Source organism: Daktulosphaira vitifoliae, unplaced genomic scaffold (assembly GCF_025091365.1).
Source record: "Daktulosphaira vitifoliae isolate Bord-2020 unplaced genomic scaffold, ASM2509136v1 Scaffold_3, whole genome shotgun sequence".
Classification (NCBI taxonomy): Eukaryota; Metazoa; Arthropoda; class Insecta; order Hemiptera; family Phylloxeridae; genus Daktulosphaira; species Daktulosphaira vitifoliae.
In genome coordinates this window covers 42,276,093-42,299,577 of record NW_026099574.1, presented here as the reverse complement: position 1 = coordinate 42,299,577, position 23,485 = coordinate 42,276,093, and the positions used below count along the sequence as shown (strand labels likewise).

Sequence of the window (23,485 nt, the reverse complement as noted above, 5' to 3'; positions counted from 1 at the left end):
AAACACAAAATTATTTCATGGACATTTTAATACAAATTTAATCTGTTTATGAGCTAGTGTCTGAATTTACAGGTACTTATTTCCTTTAGAGGTATGTAATTGTTGTTACCTTTGGAAATCAATTATAAATAAAGTCAGAAGTATGAAGTCATCAATAACAAATACAATGCTGAAACTATTTATTGTAGAGAATTTTCAGAGTAAGTTATTATAACGATATTGCTATTTTTACAATAAGTAAATGATTGATTGTACATTAAGTATATTATCCACGATGAATTATGGATGTTCTATATAAATGCGTGTTGCAGGCGGTTGGCGCTGTGCCTGCACGTGCCAGGAAGTTATACTGCTTTGCTGCATACTTTAGGCAGAATTCATCCACAAGTATCGAGTTAAAATATTGACTCTATTATCAACTGTTGGTCGTTGCTAAGATGACGGCTCGTGTGATTATACCTGAAAAAAGAGTTGATCAATTCTTTGGTGTCGATTTAGTCGTTTCTTATATGGTACGAAATAAATGTATTACATACATTATTTCAAATATCTTGATAAAATACTATATTTTATAAATCTAACAATTTTATATTGATAAACTATTAAAAGTCAAAAATAATTAATTTCATTTTTAAAATCAATCAAAATAGCTTTAGATGAATAAAAATATTTATTTTNTAAAAATAGCTTTAGATGAATAAAAACAATTATTTTTATCATAATAAAAATATACATTTGCTGTTGTTATTGAAGTAGAGTAAACAAAAAAATTCGTCGACTGGTCATACCTGCTACAAATACAGAGTGATAATTTTAGCACTAAGCCACTCGTTTTCTTTTAAAATAGTTAATTATCTGTTAAAATATTTTTTTTGTTCATTCTTGATGCCTAGATAACGGTGTCAACTTTATTTTTTCAAATAGCGATATTCATAATTGATTAGTTTATTAGAAAATTATACATTTAAGAAGAAGCAAGTGTAGCCTCTTAATCCTTTAGTAAAATCAACAATTGCATCATCAAAATATATCCAATAAAATTTTTGTAAAATTAATCATTATTTTCGTTAAAAGAATAAAATAACTTTCATCTTAACAAATATTTTATTAAATCTACAAACCAAAATACCATTTAATTATCAAAAATATTGTTGGACATATATTAATAAAAAATTTGTTGATTTTACAAAGGATTTTTGTCAGTGTAATAAATTAATCACTCTATATACTATCATGTATAACCAAATAAATCAGAAGACACGTTTCATGTATGAATAGCATATTGAACATTAAAAAATATTAACTCGACAATTGACCACTCAATACCTCCTAAAATAGTAAAACATTTATCCTAAAAATATTACTTTTACATAATCAAAAAAAAACTAAATATAAACGTACTCATTAAGTAAAATTTAGAATATAAAATTTTTTTAGAGCGTTTTTTTTTAACCAACGAAAAATTATAATTATAATTATTTTATAAATAATATAACCAGGATATAGATGACAGAATTTGTATGAATATTGCTACAGTTTATAGTTATATAGCAATTAAATTTTGACGTTAACCAGCAATGTCTACCCTATTACCCGAAAGCAAACGTCAAAAATATCTAAGAGTCCGATCCATGGATAATGTTTAATATTGGGGCTCATAATCTCTCACGTTCTTTGGTGTAGAAAGATGATTCTCTGCTTTGTGTAAGAACAATATAGGTCGTAGGAGGCAATTATAATATATACTATGAATATCACCACTATCAATTAAAACGAATACCACAACTAATTACGTAAGAAAACAACAATTTAAGAACGCATGAAGATACAAGATTACAAGAAGTTTCGTGAACATAACAAGGTTCCCACCCCTAATTTTAAAGAGAACCATAACTTAAAAGCTTTATAAGCATTATTAGACAAATTTTTTTTTCTTCTTCTTTCTTTTCTCTTTTTCTTAATATTTTGACCTTTTATAAGGTTCAGAGTCGAACCTTTAATAGGGGAGAGGGTAATGTAAGAACATTTATTACTATGTTCTTACCACTTATATTACACACGTTTTAATTATATTTATTTAATTCCTAATACATATTAATTAGCATAGAGGGAGATGCTGATGTGACAATTCTACTCGTCTGTAGTCCGGAGCTACTGACGTCGAACTAACAAAGGGCAGTTGTGTTTGAGTGGCCGTTATAGACATAATTTTCAATATTATTACTTTCGTCTTATTTATATTATTTATAACTTTACTTGTTTTATTCAACGACCCGTCTATCGCCAATTGTCATCATAGCCAACCAACTCCGTCTCACTTGGATATACCTACTAACCAACTGTACTAGGATTCAGGTCAGACGTATTGTACATTACATATAACTTATATTTACTGAACATCTAAATATAACCTTACTTTGTCGTTGACATAAAACAATAGTCTAATTTTATTTAATAATCTATCCCCTGTAACTAAGGTACACGATTGCCTGTGTCTCCTTCAGGCAATTAAAACTCATTTAAGGAGATAGGGACGATATTTGAGCAGACGTCGAGTAGCTTCCGATTCTTGGTTTTGACCAAGATCCTCAACTATTAAACAAACCCCTAACATTTGCTAACTGAAGTTACTCGTAAACCCTCATAAAAAAATTCATAAATGTTTGTAAACCTAACAAAAAACAGGCCTACATTAGACGCGCAATTTAGAATTTTGTCGGGTGAGAATTGCTATAACAAAAAAAAAAAAAATACGTGTAACACGAAAAATATCAAAAAATAGATGATGCGTTAATCGATATTGAGATATATCGATATTTAATTTGAATATTTATGAATAAAAGAACATAATTTTATTTATTCTAACAATTAAGTGAGCTGACATGGTTTAAGATTCGCTTGTCTCAAAGTATTTTATATTTTTAAATAACTGTCTTGATAAATATAAAATATACGCTTTATAAGCACAAAAAGAATAATAGTTTTGCGTCTTATACTAATTAAAAAATAATCTTCATGAAACGCAAAGTATCCAAATGGACCCTTAGTTCTAAATCATTTAATAATTCCAGGGGTGTAATTAAAGGAAGGAAAAGAATTAGCNATTACACAATTATCATTTAATAATTCCAGGGGTGTAATTAAAGGAAGGAAAAGAATTAGCTTTCTCTCAAATTGTCTCAGTCTACCAAAAGAACATATTTTTTGACATTATAGTCGGTAAAATAAAATATTAAAAAATCAATCAGTCTAATAATTAGATTAGTCTGACCTATTCAAATATGAATTCTTTATGTCCCTAGATAGGTGCCCTGGAAATCTACTAAAAATATTTTAAATATATTCTTTTAATTAATAATAATTTTGTTGTATAACGATGTAAAATTTTATTAATAATTAATTTTTTTACGGCTCGGATCTTTCATAATTCAATGATAAAATTATTTAATATACACTGATTTTTAGGTGATGACTGTTGCACTGATCAGTGGTTTTGGGCTATTAGGTTTTCTAGCCTATTGGATTAGAAAAGCTTGCTCGTAAGTATTATTGTTCTACTAAAATTACTACAATTCAATAGGCTTTATGAACAAAATAATATTTAAAATATTACAATTAAAATTGAATTACATAATGACTAAAGCAATATAAATAGTTTTGATGTAACAAGATTACACCTGTTATGAACTATAACGTGTAAATGACTATAGTCGAATAAAAACATTCATTTAATAAATAATGGAATTACGTGATATTTTTGGGTCATGTTTTTATACACACCGATAATAAACATGAATAATACCCATAATATTCATTCAAATGAAAATGTTTAAAAATAATTATTTATTATCATGACAAATCAAATACTTTTATTAATTTATAAAGTCCAGATATTCTTCAGTATAACATTTAACCTTGATGATTTCTTGTCGGAAAATGGCTTTTTTTAAAACTGAAAAGCACAACACGTGTACAATTGTATCTATTATATCGTCGCCTCCATTACTGGAAACCAATGATTTTTCACTATCTAATGAGCGACCTATATCGCGAATAACTAGTCATTTAATGACACGTAAACCAGATCATAATGCAAGAGTAAGAAATTCTTTTTGTCCATTTAATTTTCGTTTTGCGTTATGGTGTAATAACGAAACCCAAGAACAGTATTTAGATACATGTGACTATTGTACAACAAAACAAACAAAAAAGTTTGGTCAAATAATCAAACATTATTGTAGTTAAATAAAATTCTATACATTTTTACAATTTTTGTAGAAACCGTAGCAGATACCAATACACAGCACTAGAACCTGATTCATTAGGACAAGAGCACATGGAATTGGAACGTAAAGCTCGTCAACAAGCTCAAATTGCTTGCAAATATTACTTAAGAGTATGTCCTCGTTATACTCTTTTACAACATCTGAATGACATAGGTTCTAGGTATGAAAACTATACAATTTAACAATATATTTCTGATGAGGTATAAATAAATTAAATGAACATTATATTGTTAAAACATCCATTTGTTCAATTATATAATTAAATTTTAATTCTATTTGTATTATTAAAATATTCATGTTCAGTTAATAATTAATATTGTTATATTACAATATTGACATAGGGTAGATAAACATTGGTTTGTGGTACGCGATGGATCGGTTAAAACTGAACGACTTTTAACATTAGTTCCTAAAAATCCTAAAAGTGTTTTAGAATGCACACTTCATACAAGAGACACTATAGTAGATTTATTCTTAACATTGCAACACCCATACATTTACCCTGTACTAGACATTGAATTTGTAAAAGGAACAACTAATCCAGATACTACATTTATTACTTTAGTACTTCCATTTAATAGTAAAGGAAGTTTAAAAGATCTCATATATAAAGTAACTATTAATTTTTTAATAAATAAAGTATATAAATTACTATTAATTTTAATAATAACAGTAATTGTTTAAAAGAGCTGTTGGCATGATGACTGGAGTGATAAATATGGACAGCGTAGTGAGGGTTTACCTTTATCACAAATTCAAAGGCTTGGAAGACAAATTTTAGAAGCACTTTTATTTCTTAAAAAAAAAAAATTTCCACATGATTGTAATTTACATTCAGGAAACGTTATATTACAAAATGGAGTAGCCAGGTATTGACATACAATTAATTGATTATTTGATTTAAATACTAGTTCACATAAAACTATTATAAAAGAATTACAGGACTTGAAAATTCATTATTAGGCTTTACTTCAAGAATACATCCATTAATTATGAGTGGCAATTTAGAATTGGATGATTTTTCAGCGGTTGATGTAGTTTGTTTTGGTAAATTCAATATATCACTTTGCAACAAAATATCTGAAACTAATTTATATGGTTTTAGGACATGTATTATTTGAAATGGCAGCTGGATATGAATTGGTAACGCCAGAGCCTAGTGATATAAACCTAAATGACATTGCTCACTATCCTCAAGTAAAAAAAATTGATTTAACAATTATTAAATTTAACAAGATTAAAATAATTTATATATTTATAAATAATTTTAGGTTGTAGAAATAACAAATTTGATATTCAAAAATTCTAATAATTGCGTGCCTACTATAGAACAACTTGTAATGACAGAGTTTTTCAGAAACATTGATCTCAGAGAAATGCGAGCTAAATCTTGGCCAGTAAGAACAAATATTTATTTATTCCACAAAATATGTATATTTAATGATAAACAGTGTGTACCTTAAGAATCACTAGGTTTTAAATTAGAATAATTCAGAAAATATTTGATTTAAATAAACTACAATTTTTAATAAAATTAAGCATTTGCTTGAGTCAAGTTAACATTTTTTTAAATAAATAAATTTAAATAATTTTAGATAAATTACTTAAATTTTTTTTATTATTATAAATTGAGAATATTTATGAATTTTCATAAAATATAGAAAGTTGATATTAAACTTAATCATATTTTTTCAGGTACTACAAGCTAGAATGACTCCCTCTTCATCCCAATTGCTAGAATCTGTAAGAAACAGGAACAGTTGCAAAATTGATAAGTAATATTTTTAATCACCCTTTCTGAAATTTATTCTATGAAATCATTATTTAATAGATGTCCTGAAAATCATAATAATTCTTTGGAAATGGAAAAAAATAAAGATAATTTACAAAACCGAAAGTTTTCAATGTATGAGAAGTGGTGAATTTATTTTATATTTAATAAATTAAGACTATGTTTCTTTAACAATTACCTAAAAATTACAGGAGGAGCAAGAGTTGTGAAGATGAAAAATATTGTCATGCAAAAGAAAGAAAATCAGTTTTTGATAACAGAGATAAAGATCCAATGGTATTTATTTTTATTTATTTTATTTTGTGAATAATATTAGTTAAAATCAATTTTTTTTATTTTTAGGAACATCGTAGTTTATCATTATATCATAGACAACAATCATTAGACTTTCAACTTTTGGGCTAATTATCATCTATTATATATTCTAATTACTTTAATCTGATTTTTCTTTAAGTAAAAATGAAAAATTATATACATAGGAAGTATTCAAAATATATTTCTTTTAAGCTTACCAACTTATCAATTAACATCTTCTGAGTCAAACTCTGCATATGGATCTTTAAACCATGACTCATTAATATATTTGTCCAACCAATCCTATAAATAAAAAAACATTATTATCATGTAATTTCTTGTATTATTTTTAAAATTAAAAAAAGTTTTTTTATGAATATATACCATTCTTTAAAATAGATAATTACATCATAATTTTTACATAAGCCCGTTTGTTTAAATCAATCCTAGTAGTTGTAAATAAAAAATCATCTATTTGAGATTAAAATTGTTTTATTAACATGGTAAAATACATTTTCTAGAGATATTGTTTTAATAGAAGCCAAATAATCTGATACAATTTATAGCTGTTAAACAAGTTAATCTTTTTGAAATTTATAACAAAAAAATATTTATTATTATATTGATTTAAAATTTACCTTCTATTTAAATATTATGAAAAAAGAAATCATAAGTAAAATATTATTACACCATAATTTTTTTTTNTCAAAAATATTATGAAAAAAGAAATCATAAGTAAAATATTATTACACCATAATTTTTTTTTAACAATTGAGACAAATTTATAGAAAGGTATTGTTACAAAAACTAAATTTTTAATGAGAATGAAAAATGTTGTCAAAATCACAAATCTTACCACAAGCATTATTTTGTTTTCAATATTAAATCTATACCACTTTTTTTTTTCATAGGATATTAGGATTTGTATTTACTACATTAGCAATACAAAACCAAAAAATTCATAATTTTGGACATAGTATCTTTCCCATGTCTATTCATCTTATATCACTTTATAAGGTTCATTAAGTTAAATATGTGTATTAAAACAATATTGTTAATATTATTGTAGGACACCCTATTATAATACATTATATATTTTTGATATCATTGTAGTCCAAAAAGCCGACCCCAAGTAGCTGGAATAATGGCGAGGAAAAAGAAGAAAATTGTAGTCCAATAAGTTCTAATAAATTAACAAAATAAAATAAAATAATGAATAGTTAGTAGTTTATGTTATAGAATTTGATTGGACACTAAATTTTTTTACCTATTTCATAACCTAACTTTTTCCTTTTTCTACTATTATATTTAATTATTCTTTGGTTTTCCTAAAGATTTCATATATTTTTTATATTTTCTTTATGTATTCATATAGATCTAATCATAGTAAATTCTTTTTCTTTGTAAATATTTTCTAAGTTCTTAAAAAAAAAAAAAGACAGATTAATAGTAAAGAAGATTACACAGAATTTTATCTTTTAGAAATTTAAAAAGAAAGTTTTCCAAAAAAAAAAAATTAAATAATACTAATAAAATGTAATCAAGTTTTCCACCTAAAGAATATTTACTTTTCCATTTTTTTACAATTACTTCTAAATTTGGAGAACAATGTTAGGCCTAATATTATTAAGATCCTGGAATTATCAATATTATTGCTATAAAAAGTAATTAATAGAATAGATATCAATCTAGTATATTTTATGTAAATAGGATAAGGTAGATGAGGTATAAGTATTGGTACATCACCATAAAAATGATTTTAGAATTAGATTTTCAGGTTTTAAAACTAATATTTGAACACATAATGAGTGCACTTGATAAATGTTTTTTTCCTTTTCTATGAATTGAAAGAATGACTATTATGTCAAATATTGGTTTATTATTACAAATTAAACATGTTAATCTTCCATTTGAAAGAGATTTTGCTTCATCTTCTGATATTTGAACTCCCAATAATTCTTTAAATCTTTGAGACTAAATAAAATGATATTAATTATAGAATGATTTTCATTTAAAAAGATAAGCTGTTGAAATAATATAAAGTAAATGGTATAACTAGTCAAAGCCTAGTTATAAATATCAGTGAAATTATGTATGATACAGATTTTAATATTTTAATTCTTACAGACAAAATGTAATTAAATTTTTTAAAAATACTATCTTGAAAACTCCAATAACATTTAAGTAAATTTTATCATTTTTTGATGTAATAGAAAAAAATACACATTATAAGTTTAGAAATTTGTCTAAAATATTGGTTAAAAAAAATTATCAAGTATTAAACTAATAACTATAAACAATTTTTATAAATATACAGAAAATTCTACATTTTTTAAAGCTAGTAATATGCTTTATTTATTAAAAAATTATTTATCTCAACAACATGTCATCTATGAATAGTTGTCCTCTATTTATAAAATAATAAAAAACTAATTTTTGTCTTCATAAAATATATTTTGCATAATTTTTTTACTAAGTTAAAAACAAAAAATTCACAAATATATCTTTTGTTTTATAGCATATTACTGGTTTTAATCACTATTAGATTTCTATCATTACTGACTTCTACTATATCAGGTTTTGACTGCAATAAGTTTTTTAATTGTGTATACAGTGTTTTAGATATGACAATGCTAATAACTTTTGATACAATTATCATTTTTCTTTATACTTCGTTTTATATATTTTTTTCATAATTATTGTCTAAAGTAGTAATACAACATGGGTAGGTGTACCAGTTTAAGTATACTCCATCTATTTATCATAACCACTATATGTATTAAAATACTTGTAACTTAAGTATTCCTATACTAGTCTTAAAATTGTTAGTGATACATCAAAATTATTTTTCTTATTAAAGACAAATAATACTAAATATGCTTTAAATATAACCTAAGAAGGCAATAAATATTTTTTTTTATTTTCAACAAAATGATAATTGTAATGTTATAAGCGTTGTTAGTTACCTGTATTTATTTTTGAAAAATGTATAACCATTTACATTAAAAATAGTTGTACAATATAAAATGTTTACCAAATACAATAATTACATTTTTAAAGAAATTATGAATTTATAAGAATTGCTAAAAAGGTTTAGTATACCAAAAATTTTTCAACAACTATAACAAAACACGCTTATAGAAAGATTATTTATCAGAGCTAATAAATTTATACATTATGCTAGAGTAATTCTTAAAACAATTAAATAAAAATGAAAATATTCCTAGATGAATTCATAATAAAGCAATATATTAAATTTGTAACATATCAAAAGGAAAGAGATGATAAATAAACACCAACAGAATTTTATTTTTGCATTATTTTTTTACATAGTTATAAAATTTGCTTTTACATTTCTTTTACAGATTTCTTTGTGATGGCTTAATAAAAATTAATAAATGCATAAACTTACAAGCCCTGTTAATTACTATAAATATTATAGAAATTACCCTAAGATTTCTAAGATCCTTGTTAGAACTATTATAATCTTGTTTAAATGACATAATGACAAAGGGTTTTTAATAATAATCAATAAATACATATAATGTATACACTAATGTCAATATTATTATTCTTTTTTTCTTTAATAATTTTGTTGATTTGTCTTGTGAGGTTACTTTTCACAAAAATTATAATAAATTACCTAAAAAAAAACTTGATGTTACATTTCACAATTAAAAATAAATATGCAATTTACTTACGATGAGAAAATATTGTTCTTTCATTTTCCAATAAAATATGAACTATATTTTCAAATTCTTGTACGGTTTCTGTAAGATTGAATATAGTCTAAAAGAATAATTTTTTTTTTCATAGTTTTTATAAAATAAATACAAATAGTAATATAAATACAATTTATATTACTATATTTCAATTCTATTTTTATTTTTTTTAATGTTTTCAAAATGTATTCAAATTCCATTTAGATAAGAACATAAATTAAAATATACCAATAAAATTTTAACAAAAGATTCAAAACTCACATTTTTAGAAGTATCGACTATCGTTTCAACTGTATCTACTTTAACGCGTATATTTTGAATGTCATCTAAAATATTTTTTACACTCAAATCAATATCATTCTCTTTATAAGATACTTCAAGCTATAATAAATAAAATGAGTATTATTATTTAAAAACAATTGAATCATAATTGATAAACATATTATACAATATTTTATGATTGATATTGCATAAATAATTATACTCTAATTTAAGGTTATAAAATAAAATTACAATACAGTATTAATAACTGATCTATATATAATTTACTTGATTATTTAACTTTAATTCAACAATGTTTTTTGTTAGCTGTTTAAGCTTGCGTGTTGCATTACGGCAATGTCTTAATGAAGAACCAAGCTCCTCTTCAAATTGATTGAATAAAGATAAATCAACTATGATCATAAACAAAGATATTTTTTAGAGTTCATTAAATATTTGAATAATTTTTAACTACTTTATAGTACAAAACAAATTTTTTTATCAAATTTTTTTATCAAATTGCTCTATGAAAGCATATGTATAAATAAAAATTTAAGTACAGTCAGTATTTAGTATAGAGGAGTTGAGGCATTTCTTCAGATTAGTTTTGATAGATATGTGACAGTGATTAAAATTACTGTTGTGAAATCCTTTGATGAGTATTTGAAACAAATTTAAAAAATATCCAACATGTTTACCAAAAATTATGTGAATTTTTTCATCAAAAAGACAAATACACATAAAAAAAAAAATAACTGGAAAAAATTTTTATTCATATAATATAAAGGGTGAAATAGAAAGAAAATTAATCAAAGGTTAGAGGTGTGGAGATTCAGACTAAAGACCAGCTATGATGTATGGTTCAGAGTGGTTGACAAAAGAAAAGAGTAGAAAATTAGTGTAGCAAAGATGAGAATGCTTAGATGAATGAGTAGAATGACTAGAGAAGATAGAATAAGGAAAAACATACAAGAGAGAGTATAAGTATAGCGTTAATTGTAAATATAATGAGAGAAAATATACTTTGGTTTGTTAATGTTATGCGGAGAGAATCAGAAGCTGTAAGAACAGTTATGGAAATAAATGTTGAGGAAAGAAGAAGTAGAGGAAGGCCAAAAAATAAATGAAGGGATATTATTGAATGTGATAGTTAAAACTCAATTTAATATAGTTTTATCATTTATATATATATATATTTACACATTATAATATATAATAAATCATATTATTATAAATAATTCAACTTACACTCGTCAGCCATAAAAATTGAAGTCTTTAAATCGTAAAAATAAAAACAATAACAAAATCTCGGTTTTATTGAGATTGAAAATTGAGCAGGTGAACACCACCAATAATAAAGTAAAATGTAGCTGAAGATAACTTAAATTTCAATTAATAACTTTAAAATCATAATTAATATGAAAATGAATTTAATACGTAACCTCAGATATATTTGAAATTAATGACAGTTAAAAACTGGCTCGTTTATTTGAAACAACTGAAGTTAGGAATTCCTTTCTAAAAATTTCTAATCAAATGCAAGCAGCGGTTACTGTCCGGTTACCATAAGAAGAATACAAACCAGCATCCCTAGAGAACGCCACCTATTCCTGGGTCCTAGGTATAAGTATCAACTGCATATAGCATACACTATCATTTTTCTACCACTTCATTAAAATTAAATTTCCAAAGAATCATTTTTTATGATAAATCTTAAATTAAACTAAGCGTGTAATACCTCGTTTATACAAAAAATGTAAATTAAAAATTTTTATCTCTGATACGCTACATGATGATAGGGTCAAGTGGGATAATTGTAATTTATTTTAGATTGGAAAGTTGAAAAGAAAAATTTGAGTGTCGTGATGCTCATATGAAATGTAATTTAACTTTAAATTCACTTAAGTGCGAGTAAAACCTAGTAAACTATAGTACGTACACCCACTTAATACGGCTCTAGGACATTTCGCCGGTCTCTTGATATATTATATATATTATTAATACATTTTCAAAAATTATAATTATTTTAGCTTAATCCTTCATTTAAAGCCCTTACAATCCAGTATAATGATAAAAAATTAATTATTTATATAATTAAATTTTATTATAATTATAATATTCATTTTTATTCTTTCATTGGTAATGCTATTGAAATATAATATACTCTTATTTATATGTATAGATAATAACAATGTGACATAATTACTAATTATTATTGTATATACTTAGCACCAAATATTATAAATTAATAAACCTAGCTTTTGCAAATTTTAGATATATTAATGAACAAGGTATACAGTACTCAATAATATTGTATCTTCTTGATAAGCAATTTCAATAATTTTAGAAATTAAACAATTAAAACAACGTAAGTCAATATATTAAAGTTGTTATTTTAAAAATTTCACTTTTAAAATAAACTATTCAAACAATTTGAATGATACATATGCGTATCGATTCGTATGGATGCCAATATAGCAAAATATTATTATTTTGTTTAAGATATTTTTTTTAACAATAAATCAGAGTTTAAGAATGGTTATTAAGGTAATTTTTGTTTTAAAAATACAACAATAGATTACTTTAATTTATTCTTAAAATTGTTGTACTCATGTATTTTGAGACAAACTTTATAATTGTAATTTTCTTTTTTATTCCTTGTCTACAACCATTTATTCGCAGCTCTCACTGTACCAATTTTTATGAACAATACGTCAAAAGATCACAAATTTAATCTAGCCGAAGACATTACCCTCAACAATTGAAAAAATTCCCTCGTTCCCCAAAAACGAGGAAAATCCCCCAAAAATTTACAATTATAAAAATCGGTAATTTTTTATTTTTTTAAAAACTTTTTTTCTTAAAACCATAACTTTTTTAAAAATGAACAAATCAACATAATATTTTTTGATAAATATAGATAATTACCAATCATTTGGTATATTTTTTCTGAAAACCTCTGATCCTTTACCTACCCACAGGTGGGGTATGAAAAAGGCAACTTTTTCAACTTAACTTTTGAAAATGTTCTAGAAATATTGACACTTTTATATACAATGTATTCAGTAAGTAAGGAATCAAGTCAATCGTTATAAACAATTAGAACAATAGAAACCAGTTTCCTTACTTACTGAACACTCTATATATCTTAAATTAAAGTTTATGTAATATAATTTAATTTGAAAAAAAAACTAACCTTTGGTCATCATAGCCGCGCATATTCTAAAATATGCTATTATTGTGTTTTTAATTGTGTATTAGTCAGCAATTTCCAGTGTACGGCTATTGGTACATGTACCAAGACATTTATTAAAGATAATTTATTTCATTTAAAAAAATCAATTCAGTGTGTTTAATTTTTAAAGAAACACTAACATATTGAAAATTACTAAAATAGCTTCAATACTAAATAACTGCAAGATAAAATTTGGAACTTTGATTGTAGATTATATTCAATAGAGCTATATTTCACTCTGTTATTTTTACATTATTCAAATATATATGTATTTGTTACAAGTTCCCAAGCCTAATTATTAGTATAATTTATTTATTGTCCAGTAGTTACAACAATCTATCACAAAATATGGTATTCTTTCATATTTTATTATAACCAAGATATTACTGGGTAGTCTTTAAAAATTACGAATACAACAATTACTTGAAAAAAATTAATTTATCAACATTGTTGTATTGATGAAACAAAAAGTACCCTAAATATAATCATTTTCACATGTTGATTAATTGTGAAATAAAATATCTTAATATACTATATTGGCATTCGTATTCAAGGTGACAATTTTTAAAATAACAACTTTAATAAACTAAGTAAAGTTAATTGAATTGATTAATTGCTAAAATTAATTACAACCATAAACGTAACACCTATACTATAGCGCTCTAGGTACGAAATTCGTATTACATAGGGCAGTAAGAATTTATGCACATTTTTCTTAATTTTTTTAAAAGTATTTAATATGACTAGCGTAATGAGCATTATAATGTAGACGACACTGGTTTAATAGTTCACTGAATGGCGTCGAGCCGTTTATTTGAAAAAAAAAAAAGGAAGTAAAACAAAAATAATAATAATAATACAGTACGTAAATGACGATGTCTCGCAGTAGTGATGGGTCGTTCACGAACGAACGGGTCTTTTTGAACGGGTCATATCAGTGAACGAGTTGATCCGGATCGCAAAAAAAATAGATATCGTTCATTCGTTCATACGTTCATTCGTTCGTTCGTTTCACGCAATATATCGGACACATTGTTTCATGATTCGTTCATTTACTGAACGTTTACCTGCACTTCGGTTAAAACCTATGCCTAACCTTCAATTCTTATAATATAAAAATTAAAAAAAAAAACGAAGAATATATACTTATAATGTTTTTTTAAAAAATTAAATAAAAAAATACTTATTGCCAATGAGAGTTTAAAAGCAACACTATTTGGTTTGTGATAAAAACATTTTTATTGCAGGTCTGCAGACTAAATTTTCAAAGTTGTGACATGTTTCTACTAACATAATCATGCAGGTTTAATACAGTTAGATTATTTCAAGTATCCTACTATATTGTTCATTTGAAGAACAATTTTGATTATCAATATATAGCTATTTATTTCATAAATATTACATTCATATAATTATTTATAAGCGAAAATAGGTCTATGAATTATTGAATTTAGCAACTAGGACAAAAATTGACTATTAGACTAATATAATTGTTGTGAGAGGTATTAAACCACCTCACTCTTTTATAATCTGGTCATAGCTGCTGTAAATTGTAATATCTGATTTAGGTGAATTAATTTCTCTATAAAACTCCTTTTATGAAAACAAATAATTTAAATGATTTCGCTTATTATAGAAACAAATTCTATGGATTTATGTACCGCAACTCATCCGCTAGTATAAATTATTTGTTTTTATTCTATACAAAAATATTCGTGTATAACAGCATATTATGTTATTTCAAGTAATTTGTATTTGAAAAAATAATATATAACCCGATTATACAAGTGTATTATCAGTAAAAATTCTGATATCATGGTAATGTTACATGGTGAAAATGCGAATTTGAACGACTCGTTCAGGAAAACCATAGTAAGGAGTAATTGATAAGAACCGTGACCGATCGTAAGAAATGAACGAAAGAACGAGTTATATGAACGGGTCATTTGAACGATCCGATCCAAACGATCCGGATCGTTCGATTGACCCGAAATTCCCATCACTATCTCGCAGTGAGGTGAAAAACCGTAGTTCGGACGGGACGATATTTGAGACGGGACGTCGACGGACATGCGGCACTTGCTGGACTTTGTACCGTGGCGTATCGCACGCGGTATTAGTCAGTCAAACTACACGTAGTTAGGCAATGGCTGATAAAGGTGGCACGGGTCGCGGGACTCCGTGTATCGCAAAGCAACGCGGGACCGTGTCAAATTTAAAAATTGATACCGTCTCAGCTTCTTATCCAAGCTAGAAAATGTAAGTAATGAATAAATATATTAAGACATTTAATTCTGAATATTTTATATAAAATACTCATTTGTTTGCATAATAAACCAACTAAAAAAAAAATATATATATATTATTATTATAAATCATTTTTTCGATAAAATTAAAACTTTTTGCACTAAAAAAAAAATAATCAAATATGAGTCTTTTTATATATATATATATATATTATGATTATTTACATTTTAATTTTCAAGATCCCATCTCCCGTCAGCAATGACAATGTTTTTTATAAATTCAGATAAACGACTGCTAAATGGTATCCCAGTGCATAGATAATAAAGTATAAAATAACTAGTTATGATCGTACACGAGGGAACAGTTGAAGGGTGAGGGTAATCGGTTACCGTCGCTCAACATCAAATTCGTCATGTTAAAAATACCCCTAGAAACCGACAAGTGTCCACATTTCTTTGTTGTATAAAAACTGTTTCGCACAAGAAAATTTTTACCAAGTTGAATTGTCACCATGATTTTTCAACAAATTATAAAAGAGAAAATTACATAAGATCTAGCGTTTTTATAATATTGATAACGAAATTATGAAATTATTAATTGAACATTTAAAAAACCAAAAAATAGGAATGTTTACTAGTGAATATAAAATACTAGAAATTATAACAAAAAAAATTAAAACACTAATTACATTACAGATAATTTTTTCCTTAATAATTTGTTAAAAATTTTAGGACTAGATCAAATAAACTTTTTTCGCGCAAAACATGTTAAAAATCGTTTTATTCTTTGTATGGCGTTCTCTTAATTAAAAGTTTGGATAAATGTTATGTAACCTTTTTTTGGTTATGTTTTTGGTTCTATTTTTTTTTCTTAGTGTGTAATTACTTTTTCAATGTGTTTTTTAAGGCATGTCAGATTTTTTTTTAATTTAAATATTACTATTATTATGTTTAATGTAGTTAGTATAAATAATATAATTGATATTACATATTTTATTTAATGGCTTGATTAATTATTAGAATAATCCAATATTTGACATACTTATATGAGATTAAAATTAAGTTTATTAAAAGTTTTAGAGAAGACAATTTTAATTATAGATATGTTAGGAATAGGTCGGTTAATATTCAAAAATTGAGCCCTAGGTTCATAAACTATAAGTTTTGAAAGGAAAAAAATACTTTAGAAAATTGTTTTGAATGCAATAAAATGATAACAAAAATTTTGATGATTTTATTTAATATAATAATTATTTCTTAAATATTGCAGCAATTGCTTATAAAATAGTCAAAAAAATATCTTCGTCTAGCTTTATAAGTAAAAAGTAGACTAAATATTATAACACTAATTGAAATTTTCATCCTCCATTTATAAACAGGGCAAAGAAAAAAGTTAATCAAATAATAAAAAATTAACTAATTTGATTAAAGATAAAACAATTATTCATAGGAAAAATTTAAATCAATATATTACAGGATACCAAACGTTTACTTATATTATAATTTAGAATTGAAGTTAAAAAATAATAATAATAGTAAAATTGTTTACCATAAAGTATTAAATTTGTTGATTTTCTTTCGAAGTATTAGTTATCTTCTGTAGATTGCTTTTCAACTATAATGTAAATTACAATATATATTTAGTTTACAATAAAATGTAAAAAGAAAATTTAAAACTTTCCTCAAACATAACAATTTCTGCTCGTAAACACAAAACTGGAAGACTACAACATTAAAGTAAAAGAGGTACTTGAATAATGTGTAACAAATATTGACTAGACCGATGATATAATCGACATCATATATTTTATTAATACAATATATTTACAATACTAATAGGCGATAAATAACAAATAGAAAAATAACCCAATCGTACAGTCTATTAATAGCAATAATTTTCGTATATTTGAGGGACAAATTCACACAACCGTTTTCAGCAGACGGGTACAAATATTTTAAAAACGGCGACATATCCAAATAAAAGAAAAGGTAATGAGCAAACTGGCAACGTGGTATTAGTAAGCGTAGAGAACGATTTTAACGCTCTGTCCTCTGCAATCATACAGTCATGTCGAAACAACGTTGTCAGTTTGTTGACCACCAAGTCACGTTCTCGTATGCAATATATTTATTGTACTATACATTATTGACACTTAATTTTGTTCATATGAATATTTGAATTTGTCGCTCTTACTACTTCTGTTGATTGACTTCAGTAAAATAATTCTGACCATTTTTATCATTAGACGTTTCACAGCCGCGCATTCCAATCTGCCTAAATATAAAAATACTAATATTTTCCGAATTACTTGTCTGATACTTATTATCGACCAGTCATTTTTCTAAATTCGATCATTTTTTTTATTTTTTAAGGAAGTTAAAAATGTATGTTGCCATCTAAAAAAATAAAGTTGGTACCCTTATAAGGGTTAAATGACAGACTTAAAAAGAATTTAACCACTTATAATTTGAGAGGTCAATAGTACTCAACAAAGCAAAACAAAATTTCCAAAATTATTATTACTTTTAGAGAAATTTAGTGGTCAACTAAAATAATTACCCTGTAAAGCTAATTGAATAACATATGTATACTTATAAAATATTTTTAGTATTATTCACGCAATTTTTATGTAATAGTCCCATATATTTATTGAGATCACAATTTTGTAAACGATTATTTATATTTTTTAATTTTAAATGAAAAGTTATTATAGTGCACAACCGATTTAATTAATAATATTTACATTACAAATTTAGTGTCAAATAAAATATGAAGCTTTTCAATTATACATTAATTAATTTAATTACAATAAATATTTCGTTTAAAATAAAATGTAAAACAAAGTTTATAATTACTATCAAACATAATAAATATATCTGCTAAAAAAAAGAATAACTTTAATGTAGTAAAAATGGTGCTTGAATAGTTTATTTGTACTAAAAATTGTCTAAGCTAAAAGTTTTTACAGTGCACAACCGATTAAATTATTAGTTACATTGTACATCTAATTTCTATATAATATAAAATTTTAAATATTTTTGCTAAAAAAGAACATAAAAGAATAACTTTAATAGAGCAATAGTGATGCTTAAATAATTTGTACTAAAAATTGTCTAAGCCTACATAATAAACAACATATATTTTATAAATACAATTTATTTACAATACTAATAGGCAATAAATATGTTGTTATTATAAAAATTAAAGTTGTTATCCTTAAGGGTTAAAGACAGACTTAAAATGTATTGTACCACTTATAATTTAAGAGATCAATAGTACTCAACAAAGCAAAAAAAATATTTCCAAGATTATTATTATTTTAGGAAAAATTAAGTGGTCAAAGATAAATCAATCACTTTCTAAAGCTAATTAAATAACATTGTTTATATATATATATATGATTATTAACATTTCACGCAATTTTTATGCAACAGTTTAATACATTAAGTTCTCAATTCAGTAAACAATTATTTATACTTTTAAGTCTTAAATTATAAGTTTAAAATAAAATGTAAAAAGTAAATTTAAAACTTCTATCTAACATAACAAATATATCTACTAAATAAGAAGATAAACAAATAATTATGTTATTATAGTTAAAATGGTGCTCAAATAATTTGTACTAAAAATTGACTGTGCCGACATAATTAAAGCATACATATTATAATTGTAATTTATTTACTAAAGAAATAGAAAAATAACTCAGCGGGACGGTCTATTAATACTAATAATTTTCGTATATTTGAGGGACAAATTCAAACAACCGTTTTCAGCAGACGGGTACAAATATTTTAAAAACGGCGACAAATTCATTCATAATTTTAATAACGGCGACAAATTCATTGATAAATTCCATGGTCACGTATATGAGAAAATGAATACTGAAATCAATCGAGTCCGGATAGTGAGAGCGTCAAACTCAAATATATATATGTTATAAACAAACTGGCAACGTTGCTTTGTTAAACCTATACTATTAAAAGGGACAGAGCGTTAAAAACGTCTTACGCTTATAATTTCCACGTTGCTAGTTTATTTATAAGCTTATTTCTACATTTCGGGCCGGAGACATAACTGAGTGACTATTGGGTGAAATAAGAACCGTTTATCTTGCCATTTGATATCCAAATTACGTTATGTCGTACAATATGTTCACTTTACTATACCTTTATGATATTTTGTTCAACCGGTTATTTGAATTTGTCGCTCTTACTTCATGTAAGTATTCAGAATCTATTTTCTCAAATATTGTCCATCGAATTAAAAATAATCAATAAATTTGTCGCCAATTTGTTATATAGTTTCAACTTAGTGTATAAGTAATCTGGTGTAACTATTTTTATCTCTTAACATTATTTCACGACCACACTCTGTTATCCGTCAGCTATAAAAACTTGCTAATTTCCGAAGAAGTCGAATAGCTATTATGGACTAGTTATTTTTTAAATTAGACATTTTCTATTTTATAAGCAAATTAAATACGTATGATGCATTTAAAAAAATTAAGTTGGTGTCTTTAAGGGATAAAGGACAGACTTATAAAATATTTAACCACTTATAAATTAATAATTAAAACCAAAAAAAATTATTATCAAGATTATTATAACATAAGGAGTAATTAAGTGGTCCATATTAAACCGATTACTGTGTAAAGCTAATTGAAAAACATAAATATGTTTAGTAATATTTCATGCAATTCTTGTATAACAGTGTAATACATTTATTAAGTTTACAGTTTTGAAATAAAAAAATTGTATTTTTAAATTTTAAATTAAAAGTAATTTTAGTGCATAACCGATTAAATTATTATAAATTATATTATATGTATAATTATATTAAATAAAAAAAAAATTCAAACTTCTATCATACATAGCAAATATTTCTGCTAAAAAGAAGAACATAAAAGAACAACTTTAGTGTAGTAAAATTGATGCTTAAATAATTTCTACTAAAAATTGTCTAAGCCAACATAATAAACAGCATACATTTTATAAATACAATTTATTTACAATACTAATAGGCGATAAATAACAAATAGAAAAATAACTCAACCGGACAGTCTATTAATAGCAATAATTTTCGTTTATTTGAGGGACAAATTCAAACAACCGTTTTCAGCAGATGGAACAGACATTTTAATAACGGCGACAAATTCAAATGAAATGTAAGTTAATAACCAAACTGGCAACGTCTGACATTCATAAGCGTTAAGAATGAATTCAATGCTCTGTCCCCTCTAATTATACAGATTTATGGAAGCAATGTTGCCAGTTTGCTTATGAACTTATTTCTAACCCATGGGACACAAATGAACGCAACTGAGTGACTATTGTGTAATGCAGGATCTTTTTTTCTATACTACAATTTGGCCGCCGAGTTACATTTTCTCATGCAATATATACTTTGTATTAAACATTATTGACACTTTAGTATTGTTCAGCCGATTATTTGAATTCGTGGCTCTTATTACCTAACTCATTTGATTTTAATATTAATTTTCTCAAATATCTGTCCATCGAATTCTAAATAATTAATGTATTTGTCGTCAATACATTGTTTAGTGTTCAATTTAGTATTCTAGAATTGCTCTCTTGTGATATAATTTTATCATTACACATTGTCGATTGCATACTGTTATTCTCCTAAGTATAAATATGTTAATAAGTTACGTAGTACAGTTTCAAAAATTGTTATCGATCCGTTATTTAAGTAATTAAATAGTTATGAATGTGTTAAAGCTTTCATGGATATATCCTCAAGCACTTCAAGCAAAAATTAAATAGTTGTCTATTTTATATGCTATTTAAATAAAATTTAATTAGTAATATTATAAGGGTTAGAGGCGTATGTAAAACATATATAAGCACTTTTAAATTAATATTACATTAATTATCAAAGCCAAAAAAAAATATTATGAAGATCATTATTATTTTAAGAAAAATTTAGTGATCGATGATAAACCAATTTAATTTTTTTTTTATAATATTCCAAGCAATTTTTAATCAACAATTTTATATATTTATGAATTTTACAACTTAAAAAATAATTATTATTTTTTAAGCTTTAATTTTCAAATGATTGGAGTGCATAAACAATGTTAAACAGCCCTCTAAAAATTAAAGTACTTGCACAAAGTCGTACATAATATATGGTGAGAAGGTTATGGTAAAAATCATAACGTCCATCCCAATATATTTATATTTAATATAACGTCTAATTTTATTTGTGGAGGGGTTGCTTAGCCCCTTTAGTTGCATCTATGATTTGCGAAGATCATTAAAACGTTTAAGAGGTTGATTTTTTTTTTTTTTATTGACGTCCGAGGATTCCAAAAATGTGTGCTACGTGCAAGTTTCCTTAAAACCCTTCGTCAAATCTATTCTGTATACAGGACCGTTTTTAGGGGTTTCTCGGAGAAGCAATAGGCTCCCATAGATATACGGAGGAAAATTTTAATAGTTATGAGCAAGCCTACAAAATTTGTAGGTTGGGTTTATTAATATTTAATATTGAAAACATACGGTCGAGTAACAAAGTGTATCGTAAGATGATTTTTTGTTAGGATGTGATACTATAACTGATTGATTTTGATAAATACTTAATTTGTCATCTTATTCCGTCTTACTTTACACAAAAAATATTTAAAGGGGGCCAAACCTTTAATATTAATTTTTTTTTTTTTAATAATATTTGTATCTATTATTTAAATTTTTGGTGTCTTTTCGTATGTATACACATGGATATAATAAAATATTGCTTTGAGTATTGGTATCATTTGAAATAACCTGCCGTTACAATAAGCATTGTGCTCAGTGGAAATTGGAGAATTTACAATCAAATGCAGTAGCGGCTCGTGGGTCCTGGTGGTGAGGGTGCGACTTTGAATATAATACTGCTAGTTATATATATAAAAAATTGTCAAATTAAATGTAATTTATACACATGAATCGGTGCCTCGTTTATAATATACATTTCAAAATATTGTTCTGGCGACGCTGTCGGTCGTCCAAACACTGCTCGTGTGTGCATGCATACCTGTATTTACTGAGGGAAACAACTTTAATGTTAACACACGACAAATGTACTATAACTATTTTACTATTTAAAAATTTGCATTTTTAATAAAAATATAGAATTATGAATATACAATGAATTTTCTTCTTTTAATTAATTTTAGTATGGGTGCGATCGTCCAAGCCACGAGCCGCCAATGATCAAATGAATCCACCTTGTGTAAAAAATAAAATAATATTAACTGTTATTATTTTTTCCAAGTAACAGATTGTAATGGCAGTAACTGTTTCAAGTCACTGTTACTGTTATTTTTTCCCATCACTATCATCTAGTTGGTTTATTATTAACTGTTTAAGCCGGTAGATATGGTGTGATGTAGATACAGCTATCAAGATATGTAGATACAGCTGACAACTGGTTCTTATCAGCTGTTTNACATATCAAGATATGTAGATACAGCTGACAACTGGTTCTTATCAGCTGTTTTTGACACCAACTTTTTCCAACGACTAGTTGTGACGGTGACGTTTGAAACCCATGCAGTTGTCACGCCTTGTTGAGTGTGCGAAGTGGTGTTACTATATGCGGTTTTCGATTACCCACCGTAAATTAAGTACATGAGGTCGTTTGCCTA

The 23,485-nt window shown here is 25.4% G+C and overlaps 2 protein-coding genes and 1 long non-coding RNA gene across 7 annotated transcripts in view; 2 read left to right on the top strand and 1 right to left on the bottom strand.

The window, feature by feature from the left end:
• Window positions 1–50: 50 nt before the first annotated feature.
• LOC126900448 (slowpoke-binding protein) lies at window positions 51–6,749 on the top strand. Of its 4 annotated transcripts, none has more exons than XM_050676163.1 (12): window positions 51–200; window positions 3,466–3,539; window positions 4,279–4,446; window positions 4,628–4,898; window positions 4,974–5,155; window positions 5,221–5,333; window positions 5,392–5,483; window positions 5,558–5,683; window positions 5,982–6,061; window positions 6,118–6,204; window positions 6,270–6,354; window positions 6,421–6,563. In XM_050676163.1, the coding sequence occupies exons 2-12, from the start codon at window positions 3,469–3,471 to the stop codon at window positions 6,481–6,483; spliced, it is 1,338 nt and encodes a 445-aa protein (XP_050532120.1). In that variant the 5' UTR covers window positions 51–200; window positions 3,466–3,468; the 3' UTR covers window positions 6,484–6,563. The 4 variants fall into 4 exon arrangements, with proteins under 4 accessions (XP_050532120.1, XP_050532119.1, XP_050532117.1 ...); XM_050676162.1 differs by lacking the exon at window positions 51–200 and adding an exon at window positions 365–512; XM_050676160.1 differs by lacking the exons at window positions 51–200; window positions 3,466–3,539 and adding an exon at window positions 3,878–4,211 and having other exon boundaries at window positions 6,421–6,749.
• LOC126900450 (uncharacterized) lies at window positions 5,225–17,504 on the bottom strand. Of its 2 annotated transcripts, none has more exons than XR_007702861.1 (7): window positions 17,386–17,504; window positions 10,644–10,768; window positions 10,356–10,475; window positions 10,074–10,161; window positions 9,822–10,015; window positions 6,591–6,675; window positions 5,225–5,372 (listed from the first exon to the last, which is right to left on the bottom strand). XR_007702861.1 is itself a non-coding variant. In XM_050676164.1 (7 exons), the coding sequence occupies exons 1-5, from the start codon at window positions 11,614–11,616 to the stop codon at window positions 10,002–10,004; spliced, it is 360 nt and encodes a 119-aa protein (XP_050532121.1). In that variant the 5' UTR covers window positions 11,617–11,986; the 3' UTR covers window positions 5,308–5,372; window positions 6,591–6,675; window positions 9,822–10,001. The 2 variants fall into 2 exon arrangements, 1 of the variants encoding a protein (XP_050532121.1); XM_050676164.1 differs by lacking the exon at window positions 17,386–17,504 and adding an exon at window positions 11,604–11,986 and having other exon boundaries at window positions 5,308–5,372.
• LOC126900451 (uncharacterized) overlaps window positions 15,036–23,485 on the top strand; it is a 17,189-nt gene continuing 8,739 nt past the window's right edge. Inside the window, exon 1 of the long non-coding RNA XR_007702862.1 lies at window positions 15,036–15,849. This is a non-coding gene — a long non-coding RNA (uncharacterized LOC126900451). The remainder of the gene's footprint in view (window positions 15,850–23,485) is intronic.

Coding starts and splice junctions, on each gene's coding strand:
- LOC126900448 (XM_050676160.1), top strand. CDS start 3,919: ATGATTTCTTGTCGGAAAATGGCTTTTTTTAAAACTGAAAAGCACAAC. Junction 4,447..4,627: donor CTGAATGACATAGGTTCTAG/GTATGAAAACTA, acceptor ATATTGACATAG/GGTAGATAAACATTGGTTTG. Junction 5,484..5,557: donor ACATTGCTCACTATCCTCAA/GTAAAAAAAATT, acceptor AAATAATTTTAG/GTTGTAGAAATAACAAATTT.
- LOC126900450 (XM_050676164.1), bottom strand. Junction 10,476..10,643: donor AATTAAAGTTAAATAATCAA/GTAAATTATATA, acceptor TATTTATTATAG/CTTGAAGTATCTTATAAAGA. Junction 10,162..10,355: donor TAGTCGATACTTCTAAAAAT/GTGAGTTTTGAA, acceptor TTATTCTTTTAG/ACTATATTCAATCTTACAGA.